This window comes from Theobroma umbraticum, unplaced genomic scaffold (genome assembly GCF_002168275.2).
Source record: "Theobroma umbraticum cultivar Fairchild unplaced genomic scaffold, ASM216827v3 scaffold_51.0, whole genome shotgun sequence".
Lineage (NCBI taxonomy): Eukaryota > Viridiplantae > Streptophyta > Magnoliopsida > Malvales > Malvaceae > Theobroma > Theobroma umbraticum.
The window spans coordinates 9059321-9077261 of NW_018397260.1; the positions used below are offsets into that span (position 1 = coordinate 9059321).

General features: G+C 35.2%; 4 protein-coding genes across 6 annotated transcripts; 2 read left to right on the top strand and 2 right to left on the bottom strand.

Moving 5' to 3' along the window:
- Nucleotides 1-5190, top strand: LOC110417201 (putative LRR receptor-like serine/threonine-protein kinase At2g16250). Its single transcript, XM_021429433.2, has 5 exons — nt 1-48; nt 282-2313; nt 2573-2701; nt 3626-3654; nt 4139-5190. The coding sequence occupies exons 2-5, from the start codon at nt 338-340 to the stop codon at nt 4738-4740; spliced, it is 2736 nt and encodes a 911-aa protein (XP_021285108.1). The 5' UTR covers nt 1-48; nt 282-337; the 3' UTR covers nt 4741-5190.
- A 341-nt stretch (nt 5191-5531) lies between these two features.
- On the bottom strand, nt 5532-6664 carry LOC110417204 (uncharacterized). Of its 2 annotated transcripts, none has more exons than XM_021429436.2 (4): nt 6538-6664; nt 6239-6348; nt 6011-6135; nt 5532-5920 (listed from the first exon to the last, which is right to left on the bottom strand). In XM_021429436.2, exons 2-4 carry the CDS (start codon nt 6321-6323, stop codon nt 5687-5689), a joined length of 444 nt encoding a protein of 147 aa, XP_021285111.1. In that variant the 5' UTR covers nt 6324-6348; nt 6538-6664; the 3' UTR covers nt 5532-5686. The 2 variants fall into 2 exon arrangements, with proteins under 2 accessions (XP_021285111.1, XP_021285112.1); XM_021429437.2 differs by having other exon boundaries at nt 6239-6401; nt 6538-6662.
- A 382-nt stretch (nt 6665-7046) lies between these two features.
- Nucleotides 7047-13368, bottom strand: LOC110417202 (HAD-superfamily hydrolase, subfamily IG, 5'-nucleotidase). 2 transcript variants are annotated; one of them, XM_021429435.2, is made up of 18 exons: nt 12869-12922; nt 12571-12655; nt 11768-12087; nt 11590-11667; nt 11246-11466; nt 10769-10861; nt 10544-10627; nt 10113-10229; nt 9888-9990; nt 9733-9795; nt 9533-9586; nt 9291-9348; nt 9103-9179; nt 8629-8699; nt 8243-8303; nt 8088-8147; nt 7939-8001; nt 7364-7798 (listed from the first exon to the last, which is right to left on the bottom strand). In XM_021429435.2, the coding sequence occupies exons 3-18, from the start codon at nt 12056-12058 to the stop codon at nt 7676-7678; spliced, it is 1617 nt and encodes a 538-aa protein (XP_021285110.1). In that variant the 5' UTR covers nt 12059-12087; nt 12571-12655; nt 12869-12922; the 3' UTR covers nt 7364-7675. The 2 variants fall into 2 exon arrangements, with proteins under 2 accessions (XP_021285109.1, XP_021285110.1); XM_021429434.2 differs by lacking the exon at nt 12571-12655 and having other exon boundaries at nt 7047-7798; nt 12869-13368.
- Nucleotides 13369-15965: 2597 nt separating this feature from the next.
- LOC110416742 (plasma membrane fusion protein) lies at nt 15966-17868 on the top strand. The gene is made up of 6 exons (XM_021428807.1): nt 15966-16241; nt 16321-16428; nt 16525-16646; nt 16888-16988; nt 17404-17463; nt 17589-17868. Exons 1-6 carry the CDS (start codon nt 15983-15985, stop codon nt 17671-17673), a joined length of 735 nt encoding a protein of 244 aa, XP_021284482.1. The 5' UTR covers nt 15966-15982; the 3' UTR covers nt 17674-17868.
- The last annotated feature ends 73 nt before the right edge of the window (nt 17869-17941 follow it).

Here is a 17941-nt window from a genome sequence, read left to right on the forward strand (position 1 = left end):
GTAACAAAGGAACAACATCGAATGCAGAATCAAAGCTCGTGATTGGAGGTAAGAATTTACGAAGAACAGGGAAATTCAAACTTTAAAAAAGAAAAAAATTATTCTCCAATGGTATTTTAATTTCCCATTTATTTTATTTTATTTTATTTTCCATAAATCAAGTAAGTGCATGAAATGTACAGAGTAGTAAAAGAAAGAGAGAGAGCTCTTTGTTGGTAATGGTAATGGTAATGGTCAACATCAGAAACTAATAGTTGTTTCTTTTCTCTTCTTTTGTAAAGATTTTGATTTCAAAGAAGAAGAAAATGAGCCAGAGACGGAACCTCCATAGAACTTCATGAACAGCAGTTTCACATTACCAATGGAAGCTCAAAGAAGTGTCCTACCAATCTTCTTGCTTGCTTTAATCTTGTTCTTGATCCAGTGCGGGCTAGCTCAGAAAGTTTCGATAAGTTCTCCCATCGAACGGCGGGCATTGCTCGATCTCCGGTCGTCATTAGGTCTCCGAGCCAGAGAATGGCCCCTCAAGGCCGACCCTTGCACATCGTGGCTCGGCGTCCATTGCCAAAACGGCACCGTCTTGAACATCACTGTTTCCGGTTTAAGAAGAACCCGACTTGGACGACTCAATCCCCAGTTCCATGTAGATTCTTTGGTTAATTTGACCCGGTTAGTTTCCTTCAATGCTTCTGGGTTACCGCTTCCGGGGTCAATACCGGATTGGTTCGGAAACCAGTTGGTTACTCTCGAGGTTCTTGATCTCCGGACATGCAATGTCTCTGGTTCAATCCCGGGTTCACTCGGTAACTTGAGTCGACTCACTTCTTTGTATCTTTCTAATAATGATCTTGCTGGTTCAATTCCTGCTGCATTGGGACAGTTAAGGAATTTAAAAATTCTTGATCTTTCGAATAATTCGCTTACTGGTTCAATTCCTCCTAGTTTTGGCTTTCTTATTGAAAGGCTTGAACTTGCTTCAAATTACTTATCTGGGTCAATTCCACCTGGTTTAAGTTCTTTACAAGGTCTTCAAGTGTTGAATGTCTCGGATAATAATCTTTCTGGATCAATTCCTGTTCAGTTTGGTAATCTTTCAAGGTTGGTTGAGCTTGATCTTAGTAAGAATTCTTTTTACGGGTCGTTGCCTAAGGAATTTAAGAGGTTGAGAAGCTTACAAAAGATGGTGATTGGGGACAACGAGTTAGAAGGACATTTGCCAGATGATTTGTTTTCTAGTCTTGTTAATTTGCAAGTCGTGGATTTGAATGGGAATAAACTTGATGGTGCTCTTAGTGCTACATTTTGGTCAATGCCTAATTTGCGGTTCCTTGATGTATCGGGTAATAATTTTATGGGCCGTCTACAGGTTCTTAATTCTAATAGTAGTGATGCTACAGCTGCCGTGTTCAATCTGTCAAACAATTTATTATATGGAACTTTGAATTTTTCACTTGCTATGTTCAAATTTATTGATCTATCTGGTAACTATTTTCAAGGCAAGGTAGTTGACTACAGGGAAAGAAATGCTACTGTTGACAAGAATTGCCTTCAGGATAGGTTGAAGCAGAGGACTCTGGATGATTGTACACTGTTTTATACAGAAAGAGGGCTAAGTTTTGATAATTTTGGAGAACCAGACACAATACAGCCGCTACCTCCATCAGAATCTGGTTCAGAGAGCCGGAAAAGATGGATATTTATCCTGGCAGGACTATTTGGTGGACTTGGCTTCATTGTAATTTTGGTACTGTTGCTAGTGCTGTTCTTGAGACGGTGTGATAAGGGCATTACAAATCAAAGAGGGAGTGCAGATGTAGGGCCAGTTCCAGAAGCAGATGGTCCTCAGCTTCCAAAAGATCCTACTAACATAGTTGGTTCTGGGGATCCATATACATACGAGCAGTTGCTCCAAGCAACTGGTAATTTTAGTGAGACGAATCTTATTAAACATGGCCACTCAGGGGACCTTTTCCGTGGTATCTTGGAAGGTGGGATTCCTGTGGTCATCAAAAAGGTCAATTTGACTTCTTTCAAGAAAGAATCATACATGATGGAATTGGATTTACTCAGAAAGCTTTCTCATACGAGATTTGTCCCTCTCTTGGGGTACTGCTTGGAGCATGAGACTGACAAGCTTTTGGTCTACAAATATATGCCAAATGGAGATTTGGCGAATTCCTTTTACAGGGCAACCAACTCAGAGGATGATAGTTTACAGTCCCTGGATTGGATTACGAGGTTGAAAGTAGCTACAGGAGCTGCTGAAGGTCTATATTACTTGCACCATGAGTGTAACCCTCCCCTTATTCACAGGTATCTTTCAACATGCTTTTGGCTATTATATTCTCTTTTCAGCGTAATGATACTTAGTAGTGGAATGCTTGTAACCACGAAATGTTTATTTTCTGTAGTAAACTCCGAATCTATATGCTAGTAGCTACTCATTGCTGTCCTTTTCTCCATTTTAATTAGCATTCTTGCTCATATTATTATTTGTAACTTTTCACTAGCTTTATGATTTCCTTTTCAATAGCATCAATCTTAAATGCAATTATACTTTTGGTGGTTGAAGGGATATTCAAGCAAGCAGTATCCTTCTTGATGATAAATTTGAAGTGAGACTTGGAAGCTTGAGTGAAGTTCATAGCCAGGAAGGGGATACACACCAAAATATGCTCACAAGGTTGCTGTGGAAGCCGCAGTAAGTATTATAAAAGTTACTCCTTTTTACCATTTTCAAGCTGTCTATTTGCCAGGAAGCATTATGGTAGTTTCTATATCCCCTTTTATTTTTGGAGTTTTTTGAATTAATCCAGGTATAACTTTTAATCTGAGTATAACTTAATAGATTTACAAGCTATCATATTGTTTTGTTTGCTGCTTTTGACTTATTTAATTTGATTTAGAAGGGCTATGGCCTAATAATTTACATCTACTAGAATTGGGATATACTAGTATGCTGATCTTCTTAGATGTAAATAGTAGTTTTGATTCTAAAGCAGAATTTTCTTGTCAGGCAGCCCACCTTTCAGCTCGGGCTGTGCCTAATTCAGGCCAATACATTGGAGGCAATAGCAGACCCAGCAATTGACTCAGATTTTATATATAGTGTTGATAAGATATATTTGTCTCCTATTATTGAGATAATATGTTAGTTATATTATTAATAATTAATATAATTGGCTTGCCAGCTTGGGTGAGTTGCATGGCCCTTGACAGGTCTGTTACTTTTAATTGTTTGTGGTATGTCAACATTTGACAGATTTAGTTTTCAATTTGTGTTACATTACTGTTAAACCATGATATCAATGGCAACCCTGACATACAAACACAAACACATCCAGTCATGCGATAAAACTTAGATTCTTTCCAAGGGCATTAGAGTGATGAAATTGGTTAATGGATGAAATAGCTTTAGCACAGGTGATACAGCTTTAGTTTCCCACTTTTTTCTTCGCAGCACTAGTTCCCTTTATAGATTATTTGTATTTTTCATTGATATTTGAACTTTGATGCCTCATGATATCTAAATTAATATGCATGACAGACTAATTGGCAAGAGACAAGTTCTTTTACTGTATATTCGTTGAAAGCCTTAATATATTTTGCTCTTGGTGATGTGCAGGACCTCTGAGCCAGGCCCTTCAGGTTCAGGTATGTAAAATTCAATTGCATGTTTATTGAAATTTGATAGTAATTATTAACTAATCTGTTCGGATTAACTTCATTGATTTATAATCTTATCCTACAAGAGCTGGAGCTAACGGCCTTGGTTGAAGTGGTCCACTAGAATTTTTCTTTTTTTTTTGTTTTGAAAGGCAATGGTCCACTAGATTGGCATGTTAAGCAGTTATAATTCACATGTATACTGTTGTATCTCTGTGCTAGCAGATGATATCCATTACTAGTTTCCATTACTGAACCTTTAGATTTCTTTACACCAATATATCCATTGTTGAAACGAAGCGAATTTGCCCATGACTGTGAATTACTTTCAAGTGTCTCCAAAAACTGTAGTTGGAGAGAGGAGATTCTGAAATATAAAGCATACAGCATTTCATAAGCCTTTTTCTGCCTCATTTATATGTTGGAAAGAAAATAAACCATAATTCTTATAGATTTCTTTGGAAATGGGCAGGCTCTTCTTCGACTAGTTGTGCTTACGACGTGTACTGTTTTGGGAAAGTATTACTTGAGCTTATAACAGGCAAGCTTGGCTTTGCTAAAGCAGAAGATGCATCTACAAAGGAGTGGCTTGAGCATATCTTGCCTTGCATCAGTATATATGAAAAGGAAATGGTGACAAAGATCATGGATCCATCCTTGATAGTAGATGAGGATCTATTGGAAGAGGTGTGGGCAATGGCAATTGTGGCTAGGTCATGTCTTAACCCGAAGCCTTCCAAACGACCCTCAATGAAACATATTCTTAAAGCATTGGAAAACCCTTTGAAAGTCGTAAGGGAGGAGAGTTTTAGTTCCGCAAGGCTAAGAACAACTTCATCTAGGAGATCTTGGAGTGCTGCCTTCTTTGGTAGTTGGCGACAGAGCTCATCGGAGAGTGCCACCATTGCAGGCCACCCAAACAGAGAGGGCTTCAGTGGTTTTAGGCAGTCAGGTAGAGTAGGTTCTCATGGCAGTGGGGGAATTGAACACTCATCTTCAAACAAAAGGTTGTCAAATGAAATTTTTCCTGAACCAGTGGAAATGCAAGACTTGGAGAGGTCAGATGAGAACTAGCCGAAACAAAGTTCTCTATTAATGATTTTTAGGGGGCTTCTGTTTAAGTGCTTGCTGAACCATTGAATCCCAACTGTATTTAGTTGTGCACCCATTGGGTTCTAAAGCCATTTTGCAAGGATATCTGGCAACTGAACCAACTTAATTGAAGGCAAATTGGTTGAACTGATGCATCTCTAGGCCTAACGAGAATGGCCAAAAGTCAGCCATGAAGAAGAGGCGGCAGACCAACCATGTCCGGCAAGATTATTTCACATTTCAGAGCTTGTTTGCAGTCTTATTGTTAAAACAAGCAGCAATTTTCCATTGTAATTGGCACTCTCACATATCTTAACATGTAGTGTAATGTAAAATTGTAAAAGATTAGGACTCCTTGCAGCATTGTTAAGTTTCCATCTTGTTAGTAGCAATCAAGGAACACATTAACTGTGCCTCGAAACTTTTTTTTTCGATTGAGAATTCTAATCTGGTTATAGAAATATTTGACATCCCAGAAAATTCTCAACATAATTCTGTGGCTGTATTACACACTGCCCGTCTCAGTAACTTAAAGTTAAAACAAAGATGAATCCCCAGAAGGGTTTATCAATAACTGCTTCAGTTGAAGTGCCTGCCGCTCAACTAGAACGGCTAACACTTCCTACCCTATCAGAAAGAGCCTTCGATCTTAAGACAAAAGACCAGTTCTAGTTTTCCAGAGTTCTTATAGCATGATATGTTTCTCATGGGTGTAGAATGCTAGAGTCTAAAACCGTGCTATGCAAAGGAAAATAAAAAGCGATCAATAAGAGAAAGGAAACCTAAACAATAATTATGTTGTAAACAAAAAATGGGGGGGAAAAACCCAAGGTTCTTTTAATTTCTATCTCTCAGATCCATGAATATCATGCAAAAACAAAGTATAAAATGCAACTTGATTGCTTTCACAAACAACAACGCTACAAGTTTATGTGGCTGTCTTCAGCCCTTCTGAAGCAGCAGTTGCATAAACAGGGTGGAGGGCATGTCCTTCCTTAGGTTCAACATGTACCCATTTCCGTCCACTAAGTTTATGCGTTTCGAATTTCACACAACCTTCCTTCAGGGCATAGAGAGTATGATCTTTCCCCATCCCAACATAGTTTCCAGGATGGAACCGTGTTCCTCGCTGACGAACTATAATGTTTCCAGGAATCACCCTCTGCACAACAAAGTAAACATAATCAAATCAAAACGACATACTCTGCTATTACTAAAAATAGAAGTACTTGAATCTGGATCATCCACTGACCTCGCCACCGAACTTCTTCACCCCAAGATTCTTGGGTTTTGAGTCTCTTCCATTCTTCGTTGATCCAGCAGTTTTTTTAGTAGCCCAACGCTTCACCATCAAGCTCAAGCCAGAGGAAGACCCATCTAAGCAGGGAAAAAAGAAACAGCACCATGAAATCAGTTCACTGAATAAATCACAATTAACAACAATAAACGCAGCTTAATCTCAAAAGGTTATTGAAAATACCGGTGATGCTGCCGTATACAGGAGCACTGGTTACTAGCTCCTTCACGCTTACTCTTTTGCAAAATGTTTTTGCAATGTTAAACATATCTATCTATTTGTAAGATACAAGCCTGACAAAAACAAAAATCAATGCAACTACGCCCTTATCTTGAACGCAAGATGACTTCGCCAGATATTAGGAAGTAGAAATGGGATCAGAAATATAGGAAAAAGCAAAATCTTGAGTCGGACTACCATAAACCTATCTAAATGTATAAATTAGGGATTTTTGAATCTAAAATAGATATAAAGGGTCGTACCTGTATTGAAATGCAAAACAATTGAATCGTCCCGATTGATCAATCGAGGGATTAGGCAATTCTCTGGTTGTTTTAGGGTTTTACGTCCCAATCTAGATTTTTTTTCCGGTTTTATTTAATTGACCAATTTTTTCAGTTGGGCGGGTCAACATGTTAGCTCTAAAACAGCATGGTCAGCCTAAATGAATTTGGGCCGTAAGATTGGATCAAACCCATCAGTTTGATTCCTGGTGCAAATGCTTCAGATAATAGCGCAAAATCCTCTGCCCCAAATCCCAATGGTTGCCTCTCCGTTCCTGCTCATTTCCTATGGAATTGAAATCTCCTGCCCCAGTTTGGTCCCACATTGGTGCGCACTTTCTATTACTTTACAAGCAAAGATCAATACGGCCGTCCTTAAATATATGTTTCAAGCTGAACCAGCCGCACGTAGGTACTTTTCCTGACTTATCTCCGCTCTCCATTTCTGCCACCGAACGGCGTCGCACAAAGTGATGCAAAGACACGAAACCTTTTATTAGGGCAAAATTGCGGTAATCTCTAAGTTTCAGGCTTTTGATGTCTCATTTCTCTCTGAACAATTAAACCACAGGCTTCTAAATCTCCAGAGGTGGTTTAGAAGAAAGGGTACAATGGCTCCAAGGCGGATGCTTGGTCTTGTGAGGTACTTTTATTTGTTTATCCTTTGATAATATTCTGGTGGCTATGCATAAAAGGATTCATGGCAGGCGGTTTCACTTCGCATCCTATGTATCAAAGCTTGCAAAGGCTAAAATATGACGGCTTTTAGACCCAAACCCAGACACGAGAATGGGCATAGAAAAGTTAATGGACACTTCGTGATTTGTGAACTTTCCACCAAAGGGAAGCAACCATTTTTCGAACTTATGATCACGGTGAGTTCTGGTGTACAATCAAAGAGATATCTACCATCAAGGTTCGCTGGCTACAAACATCTTTTTTCTGTCAAGTGAGAATACAATTGAGCAAATCTAATTACATTGAATCCATTGATTGAGGGACAAGAAGAAAATGATGAGGCTGAGGCTTTACTTTTACACGTCCAAATCCCGAAAGAAGAGTTATTTTGCTTCTTTCTGAAACGCAACACCTGCAGTTATCAGGCTGGGAACAGATTTCACAATGGAAGAATATGGAATTCGTGTGGCATGAAATCTTCACTTGGTCTGTAGTATTTGTCTGGGGAATACAAGCTTAAGTTGGAAACTTGGCTAGTGTAAAGGCAGGCAAATCTCTCAACCTGCAAACATGCGGAATGTACACGAGAAATTACTAGTGATATTTCATGGCATAAGCATACTGCACAGATGATATAAGAGACCCGACAGTTTTGTGAAATCCTTGTAAAACTGTAGCACGAGGATTATCGTTCAGTCTTACTTGATGAGCAAAGCGAGAGTTTTGATAGCCAGTCTTCATGAGTTGTCCCCAGATCTTATGGAACTGTATTGTGAACAAATAAAATAGTCGTGGTTAGTACTCAAACTCGATAGGCCCCTTGGCAACTGAATGTAAATGAGTTCCTCTACCTTTTGGTGACACTCCCGCTGAGCCTGCTGATGAGAAAGTCGCACTTGATCCTTTTGAGACTATTGAAGGAAACCATTGAAAATAAAATCATGAGAAGGCTTCAAATCATCCATCTGGCATTACATTTAAATACGTCAAGGTATAATGCCCTAACCTCCAGTTCATGCACAGCAGAAGTCGTTTTCTGCTTTTCATCTTCATCAAGACTTTCAAACCTGAATAACAGGAAAGCAACTCTCTGTTAGAAAAGGGAAAAAACGAACCAAAGCAAAAAATAAATAACAATAGACAAAAATTACTAAAGCAAAGCTGAAAATTCTTCATTGTGGTCTTCACAGGGAGCCAATGGGGTACTAATAATTTGATGCAATCAAGTAGAAATTAATAAGACAAAAATAGAAAAAAAAATTATAAAATCAATGACATTTTCAACAGAAATCAAATCCTGGATTAAGCTATCTATTTTCACATGTCCATCATTTGTAAAATACATGAAAGAATAGTAATAACATAGTTTTGAATGATAGAATATGTACTTACTTAAGAGACCATTTCATATGATGAATATGGTCTTCAATTAGATCACGTTCATTCCTCAACATCCTCAGTTGCTGCATGAAAGTACTCGTATTAGTTGTAAGGGAAATAAAAATAGTAGTGATCAATCAGGATAGGTAGTTAGAGCTCTCATAGACTTGACACTCAAGATAACAATTATCTTCAACACTTAGTATATTGTTTGTGCACAATTCCCTCGAACTAATTTGAAAATAAAAAGAACTAAACATAGTGCCAAAGAAACAGGTGATGATAACAAATTATCATCAAGAGAAAAGCAGCATGCAAACTGCTCATTACTAGAGTCTTATCCTAGTTACGGCATTAAATGTTATTCCAACATGCTCTTACTGATGAATTAGAATTTTACAACTACTACGAAAACAATATGATATAAAATTAGAATACCATGACCAATATGTCAGTATAGCATCATATCCACCATGCAAAACTCACCTTCCGCATATCTCTTGACTCCCAAAGCAATTCAACCTCCCTCTCAAGCTCTGGAACAACGAGCATCGTTCTCCATCCTTATCATAGATAAATAACATGACCAAAACAAAAAGAAACAAATGTTAACAATAATGACACCTTTTTAACCTACAGTAAGGTAATGAGGGAATGAAAATAGAAATACATACCAAGAACCTTCTTGCTGCGCAAAATATCTCCATAGATATGATCCCCAACATAAAGCACCTAATAGAAGCATGAAACTAATTAGATTATGAAAGAAAACATTGAAACAAAAGCTACCAATTAACTTAGGGACCAAATTATGTATTTACTGTTGAATTCAACAAGCCAAAGATTACTATGATCTAAAGTAAAACAGCTTATGAAATTAACAACTCATAAATGATTCACCACATCAAAGAATCACCTGTGAACTTGACTCTATGGAGAGCAACTTATGTAGATGACCAACACTGCCTCCCTAAAGGACAAGTTAAATGAAATTATTAGCTGTTATCTCATGATATTTTCTTCAGTCCTTAAAATAGTCCGAGGTAAATCTCGCACTGGAAGTAAAAGCTCGTAATTTATTTCACATGCGCTCATTAATAGATAATCCTCCAATACCTGGAAGACTCGACAACTTTTGTTTAATCCCTTTGGTAGCACATTTGGTGAAGTACTTCCCACCTTTTATCCAAAGATAAGTTACCAAATGAACATTAGACAAAATCTTACTACTGACGGATTACATAATAAAAATTTAGCATATTTCACCGAACCCGAGGCATAGGAGTTCCATTGTCAGTATTGAGGAGCATTCCAGACTCAGGTTCAACCTCAAAAAGATTGGCACGGTTGTCATGGAAGAAGCCAGGTTTTGCACTGTACAGATGATTTCATCTTCAAGGTCAGAAAGCAAAGGATAAAGCACATGAAAAGTGCTATAGATATTTAAAAAACCAATGGTAATACAAAGATCGTGTTGAGGTTAGGCAAAAGTTGACCTGCCAGTGATGACTACATCAAAATATTGGAGCCAATCAAAATTGCATGTGTTGCCACCATCCATTGTACGGGATGCACAGAGAAAATTCATTACAATATTTGTGTAGTCCCATAAACTGCAAGAGATGTAATCAAGGATTAACTGATTGTTTCAGACAGCCCTTAGGAAACGGAAGTCAGATAGGCAACATACAGTTGCATCTGAATATCATCATTTTCAATAAAAAATTAAACAAAAAACAGAATCTTAATAATCACTTGAAATGAAAGCAAAACCATCTTCAGTATTGTACCCTCTTAGACTGCTAACAAAATTTTCCTCCCAACTTAGGGCAAATTTTCTTCGAAGAAAGGAAGAGACAATTTGCATTGAATCACATATACTTTTCATGCCTAAACAATTAACATTTGCAATCACAAAGATATATACCTATTTGTTACCAAGAATGTCGAACGGCCAGAATCTCTTAGCATTTTGAGCATAGGTACCATTGAGGTGTCCTCGTTGATATACCTGACAGTGGAATGGGAAACAACTAACTGATTAAAGCCCCATTTTGCAAGCTGCCTGTGAATTTAAATAGAGATTTACATCCATTCTTAAACCTAGCCGTAATCTTACACTATAAATTAAGGCCACATCTTTCCAATTTACCTTTTAGGATCCTTTGCAACCATTTGCTTTAAGGTTCCATCCCGGTGGCACAAATCAACAGCAGCCCGAACATCTTTGTACATGCGAGAGTAACTGAAAGAATCATTTATAATAGACATTGCTTAATATTCAAAATCTGATCAAAGGAATTAAGATTTCAATAACTAATAATACCCTCTGTATCTTAATTTAGCATCAAACTATGGACCATGTTTATTATATTAATGTTCCAATACCTGGATCATGTTAAATCGCAACCAATATGTGCTACTTTCAAACTTAATGTAATTTTTTTAAATGTTTCTATTACCAATGACTTCCAATTGCACTAATGGGGAATAAATAGCAATCTAATTGACTGCAACTCTCAAAAAAATACTAGGATATTTGTCCCACAGAGGAGCAGAAAGAAAACTGTGATACAGAGACTAAAAAAGTTATAGAAAATCTTGAAGAAGCAGTAAATAAATTTCTTACTCAGCACCCTCTGGAACTTTCCCTGGATTATTGTCCTTAAAATCAACAAGTTGAGCAAACAAGTACGCTTCAGCTAGTGAAAAGAGTGTATCAATAAGGGCATAATCTGGCTCATCAAAAGAATCTCGTATGAGTGTATTGCCGTAGGTTCCAACTTTATCTTCTTTGGACAACTCTCTGAACCCATGGTATGCAACTTTCACATACTTATGCCGATCCATCTGTAAAAGACACAGCTATCAACACAAATCATATTCAAGCAAAGTAGATGAACAAGAGAGAGAAATGCTAAGTCCAGTTGGCTAGAGAGAAACAGTAGCCTTAAAGATACAATTTCAGTCAACCTTTAAGATGTTGCCTCTCTTTTTGTCTAGAACCAAGCCTCTAACCATGTACTTCCAATCAAATGTCCATGCCAGTAACTGCATAAGATTTATCCTTGTCAGCATACCTCTACATATCACTCAAATTTTGGCAGCATTCTTCCACAAATGATGCACAAACTGTATAAAGTTGACAAACCTCTTGAGGATAGCCCAAATCATAGACCAATTTCCTGGTTGTGCCTTCATATGCAAGGGACTCAAAAGTCTCAGGTTTGTACTGTGCCAAGGTATAATCCATATCAAAGCCAACCGCAACAATATTCCTCATATTCAATGATCTGTTGCAGAAAATTTGTTTTCCTATGTCAATTTTACATCCTCCTTCAGGAGATGACCATACACATGGATTCTCACCACCATTGCTGCTGTCCATGAGATGAGACTGTGATGCTTTGTCACCTAACACGGTACTAGGGCTATAGTCCATTGAGTAATGAGCGTGCCACTGATTAGCCCCTGAATTCAATTTAGCATGAAGTAAAAAGGATTAGCATTAATAATAATAATAGAACTGAAGTCCCAGTAAATAATACTCTAATCTATCAACATGTAGAATGAGCAAAACTGCACTTTTTGTTAATTTTGATGATTAACTGTGAAAATAGAAAGCCTAAGTAACAGAAATTCAATCAAATGTTTCAACTCAAAACTAATGCCATCTTTACATTTTAGCCAGGTTCATGTGAGAATGCAAATCTTAGAACACAACAACCGAATAACTTATATTAACTTGTTCCACACAGCACCATGTAACTGAGACTTGAAACTGAATAATTCTTTTTCACTACTCAATTTATAGAGTTAAGAGTAGCTATTACAAATTATAAAAAATCAACTGTTTCCTTCTCATGAAAAAAAAAAGGAAAAAAGAAATAATCAAGAAAAACAAAAAGGTAAGATTTTCCTAGAGACAATTAGACAAAAACCTTGACATCTTACCTTAGGTGTCAAATCAAAAGATCACACAGTGCACCACGTTATGTTCCGAGCCTAAGAATCTTCCAACATATGCTCCAAGTAACACCTAAAAATCCAATTTCTCAATCAAAACTAATCCAATTCCAACTAAATTACTTTAACTCTAATCCCCAAACTTCAACCAAACAAAAAGATTCCGTAACCTCAACCCCAACAGCCAAACAAAGAAAGAAAAAGCGAACTCCAAATGCAAATGTTAAATGCAACAACCAAAAGAAAGAAAGAATAAAGAGACAGATATTAAAGAGTAGCTAGTAACCTGCAGCGTGGATAGCTTTAATTTTGGCGGGAAATCCGGAGGAGAAACGAAGAATCCGGGAGGAAAAAGGAGCGGGAAAGTCAGGGAAGAAGAGGGAGAGGCAAAAGGCAACGGGTTTCTTGGGAATTCGCATGGTGGAACTAAATAGGCATCTCGGGGAGAGGGCGAGGGAGTTGAGTGGAAATGTCGAAGACAGAGAATCTGATTCTGATGATGAAAAATTTGGAAATGTGCGGTTACAAGTTGGCAATGAGGTTGCAACTGTCACAACAAGATGAGGAGGTGGAGGAGCAGACATCTAACAATTAAATTGAACTAATTCCGTTGTTTGGGAAACAGGAAAAAGAAGGATTATTCCCATCTGGAATCGGAATCGGAATCGAATTATCCATGCTGGCAGAGGAACAGCGGTGCAAAAAGGAGGGAATTAATGCTTCCGATCCCAGCCACCCGGGGGAGAAATGAAACGTTGCAGTAAAATAAAAAAAGGATTGAAGATGGAGTGCCACGTGGCTAAATACTTGCTCGGTGGATCATGAAAAGTTTTCGTAATGCGTTTCTTGTTTCTTTTGTCGTCTTATTAACGCGGGAAGGATTTGTGGTGACTTATGCATGGTTTTTCGTTTTTCTTTTTTTTATTGGTAAATTAGAGGTGGGATTTTATTGAAGAATTTCCCTTTTATTTATTTTGTTTTGGGCTTCGCTGAGACTGAAACGGTAACAACAAAAAGAAGCCTTTTCTTCCCCAGTTGGGTTGCGACCTTCCTGAGCGAATCCTGTCCAATATCTTTAGATAAATGGAAATATATCAATTTCAAACGTATTTTCTTCACATAAAATTTTTTAAATATAGATTAAATTAAACATAATATTTAAAAAAACTTTAAATATTTTTTATTTTTATATTATTTTTAATTCATTTTTATATTTATATTTATTATTAATTAAAAAACTATTTATTATTTTATATTTTATATTACACTAATATGATATTATATAAAGTTGACTTAGAAGATCACATTATATGTCATTATATTATATTAACAATTATCATAATTTATCAACGTAATATCACATATATAAAATGATAAATAATATTTTAATTAATAATTATTAATTAAAATAAAAATATAATAATTTTATAACATAAAATTATAAAGAGAAATATTTTGAAAATTAACATAATGAGGCACCATAGTGTTCAGTGAATTAAATATTATCATTTTATTAATAAATAAATATAAAAAATATTTTTTAAAAATAAATATTTATTTTAAAATTTTAAAATTTTTATTTTAAATTATAAATTAACACTCTATGATTAAGTAATAGTATATGAATATTATATATTATAATATATAGAATATAATTTCTTTTCATATTAAAAATCATTAAATATTTATATTATAAAAATCAAATATTTTATTTTAATTTATATAAAAATCAGATAAGGTTCAACATTTTAAAATGGCAAGAATAATATAATTGATTATACTAAAACGTGGTTAATATTCTTTCTTAGTATGATAATGTGATAATTATAATAGTTATATACTTTCCATCAATCAGAACAAACGTGAGGGGACATTCGTTAAACAATGCATATATTAAAAGAATCGGAATCGACACTTTTTCTTTAAAAATCTCATTTTAATTTAGCAAGTCGTGACTCGTTATGCTAACCATAAAGGTACTTTAGTGAAGGCGCTATTAAGAAAAATGTAGAAATTACACACAAACAGAAGGCTTCCCTAATAATACTTCAATTACAAGTTAGTGCTCATGCCTATTTTTGTAGATTGATGTGACTTTTTCAGAATTTTGCTTTGGAGATTAGTTGGAGTTGAACAAAGGCTTTATGTTGCTGTCAGTGATTGAGACTTCTATTAAAGCTAGAGTGAACTACATAATTTCGTAATCTTTTGTCTGGTAAATATTGTTTTAGCTTCTTTTTTTTAACTTTGATATTAATTATTTTAATATATATATATTTAAAATTTTTACTTTATACAAAATATTAAGTGTAATATTAAAAAAATTCACAAATTATTTAAATAAATTAAATAAATTTTTATTATTTTATTATGTTAAATAATGTTAACATGACATGATGATATATTATAATAAATGACAATGTGACATATTGATATAGTATGATAATATAGTCATAAGGTATTTTTACTATTATGTCAAATCATGTGATATATAATTAGTTAACAGTTATTTATAATAGTCTATTTAATAAAAAATAAAAATATAAAAATTTGATTGAATATAATAGATAGAATAATAATAATAATAATTTTTTATTTTTATTAAATAATTTAAGAGTTTTTTAAAATATATTGTCAAAATTTTAAGATGTAATTTTTTAAGAAAATTTAAGATGGTTTAAAAATAAAAAGTAATTAAACTTTAAAAAGTTGGATTAAAATAATTAATTTCAAACATTAATAATGAGATGGAAAAATTTAAGTATTAATGAACTTCCTAGTAAAATTATGAATCCTATCTAGAAACTCACAGCAAAATTTTGGTTCCCTAAAAGAGTCTTGATTGCTTTATAATTAAAGTTGTTGATTCATGCATGCATGGATGTAGAACTCCAAAACAGAAAATTAGTACAAAAAATAAAACTTCATTTTTAATTTAATTTTATTAATTTTAATGTAGAAATATTATTATATTAAAAAGTATTTTAAAAGGATTCATTAACAAAACTCTTTTATTAATTACTTTTTTATTTTCAAAGTAAAAATAAAAGATGTTTTCGCATCACAGAAAATAAATTATATGTTTTTTTTGAATGTTGATATTGGGAACATCAAAGTTTGTGATTCGTTTATCATAATTAAATTTTTAGATGAAATAATTAATATTTTAAATAAGTATTAATTCTTTTCATGAATTTAATTATATATGATTTTATCTTTTAATATTGTTTCCACATTATGATAAATTTTAAATGGTTAAAACACACAAAAAAAAAGGAGTAAGCAATAAAATTAACAATTCAACTATTTTCGATAAAAAAATCTTTATTACGTCAGCTTAAATTAAGCGCTAAAAATGGTCGTTTACTTTCCGTAGACTTGGTAGTTGCTAACATCAGCCATGCCGCCAGCTACACTCCGCCTTATCTCTAGCTCCCCTCTCTCCACCGTCGCGGGCCTCCCACCGACGCCTCCCAAACAGTTCATTTCAAATCAAAACCTCTCCGTCAGAGGCAACCAAGAAAATCGGCGGGAGGATCAACGCCATCTTGTAAATCAATTGCAAATATCTCGCAGAGACGCTGCTTTTCTCTCCCTAATCTCTCTCTTTCCTTCTCTCTTCCAACCATCGCATGCTCCTGCCTTCTCCATTGGAATTTGTGAGCAACTCTCTTTCTCTCTCTCTTTACTTTTCCATCGATGTTTCTTTTATTAACCGTTGTTCGTTGCTATGCGCAGCAGGACCAAAGGAATGGCTTAAAGAGCAAAAAAGGAAGTCCTCGAAATTTCTCTTGGCCCCAATCGATGCTTCTCGACTAAGCCTTCGCTCTGCCTATCTTTTGATCAGTACGTACATGTCCATTCTCTTCTGCAATTATGCAAATCTCTTAATTTGTCGTGTTCTTCGAATAATTTTGTTTTTCTTTTAATACTTTTGAATAGTGGATAAGGAATCAACCAAGGATTTGGAGGAAGTTCAAAAGCTCTTGAAATCTGCGGCTAGGGATTGCGTTGTACGAGAGAGGAATTCCTTTGTTGCATTGCAAGCCAATACCGGAGTCGAGGTTTGTTCTTGTCCTCATTACTACTAAAGTTAGATTAAAGTCGAAATTTCTTACGCCCTGTCAATTGATTCGAAGTGAAGAATTGTTTAGGCTTTTAGGTTACATCAGTTTAATAGATACTGTCAACCATTTGTTTACTAAATTTAAAGTTAATTCAAAATCAGAGAGGAGGAAATGAATGCCGAACATTCGATCAAATTTTAGGTTATAATTGTGTATTCCTAATTTCTATAATGCACAGGTTTGCACATTCCGGTTGATCGTGAAGAACGCGTCTTCATTGCTTGAGGATAAGAATCCTGTTAAGCTGGAAGCTGAAGCTATGCTAGATGATCTTATAAGGTATCCACTTTTCTAAGCAGATAGGCTTTGTGCTCCTATTTGTCTTTTCATAGTCTTGTTATACTTACCTTGATTGTTTGAAATCGAAAATGTGAAACATCTTTGTAAAATTTTGTGTTTCAAAGTCTGTCTGTTAGTTTGCTATAAATATAGCAGGAAATGCTTACGGTGTTTCTTTCTTGATGTACATTGTAGAATGTTTTTCTTTTGAATGTTTGTTGGGAGAAAATTGACATCCACATAATTTAAAAGCATTTTGTCATTTTTAGTCTTCCTGTGTTCCACTGGTTTGGTGCTTTCAGATCTATCCACCCATAAGTGTGTTTTCTTTCAATTTTTGATTCGTCTTATTGTCACCATAGTTTGTTTCACTGCATATTTTGTTAATGCTTATTGTTATTTTCTTTCTTGGCAGCTCGTTTACCACACTTAATAGTTTGGCAAATGAAACTGATATTCAGGTTTCTTCCAGTAGGTATGCTTTTCAAATAATGTGAATCGATGCTGTTGCTCCTTTCAGTCACAACTTTAACCATCACCAGATAATGGTTGCTGATAACTTTTATTTGCAATTAAGTTATTTATTTTCTTTTTCTGCAGACAAAGGGTTGCAGATGCACTCATGGATACCATATCTTCCCTTGACAAATTTGAGCAGGGGGTTAAGGACTGCCTCGAAGTATGACCATGCTAGCTTCCTTTTGTAACTGAAATTTTATAGTGTTATGTGGTGCTTGGAGATTTTGCAGATGCTTTTGTCCTTTGGACCTGGAGCATGGAAGATTGTGAAAATGCACAAGTATCTTATTTGACTTGGATCTTTGTTGTAAATTTTGTTCTATATCCCATTTATCATGTGTTTAGTTTCATTTTTCCTGTATTTTTTGACCATTCTTTGCTAGATACAAGATGTGCATAGTGTACTAAAAATTTGGAAAATACCTGATCTAACT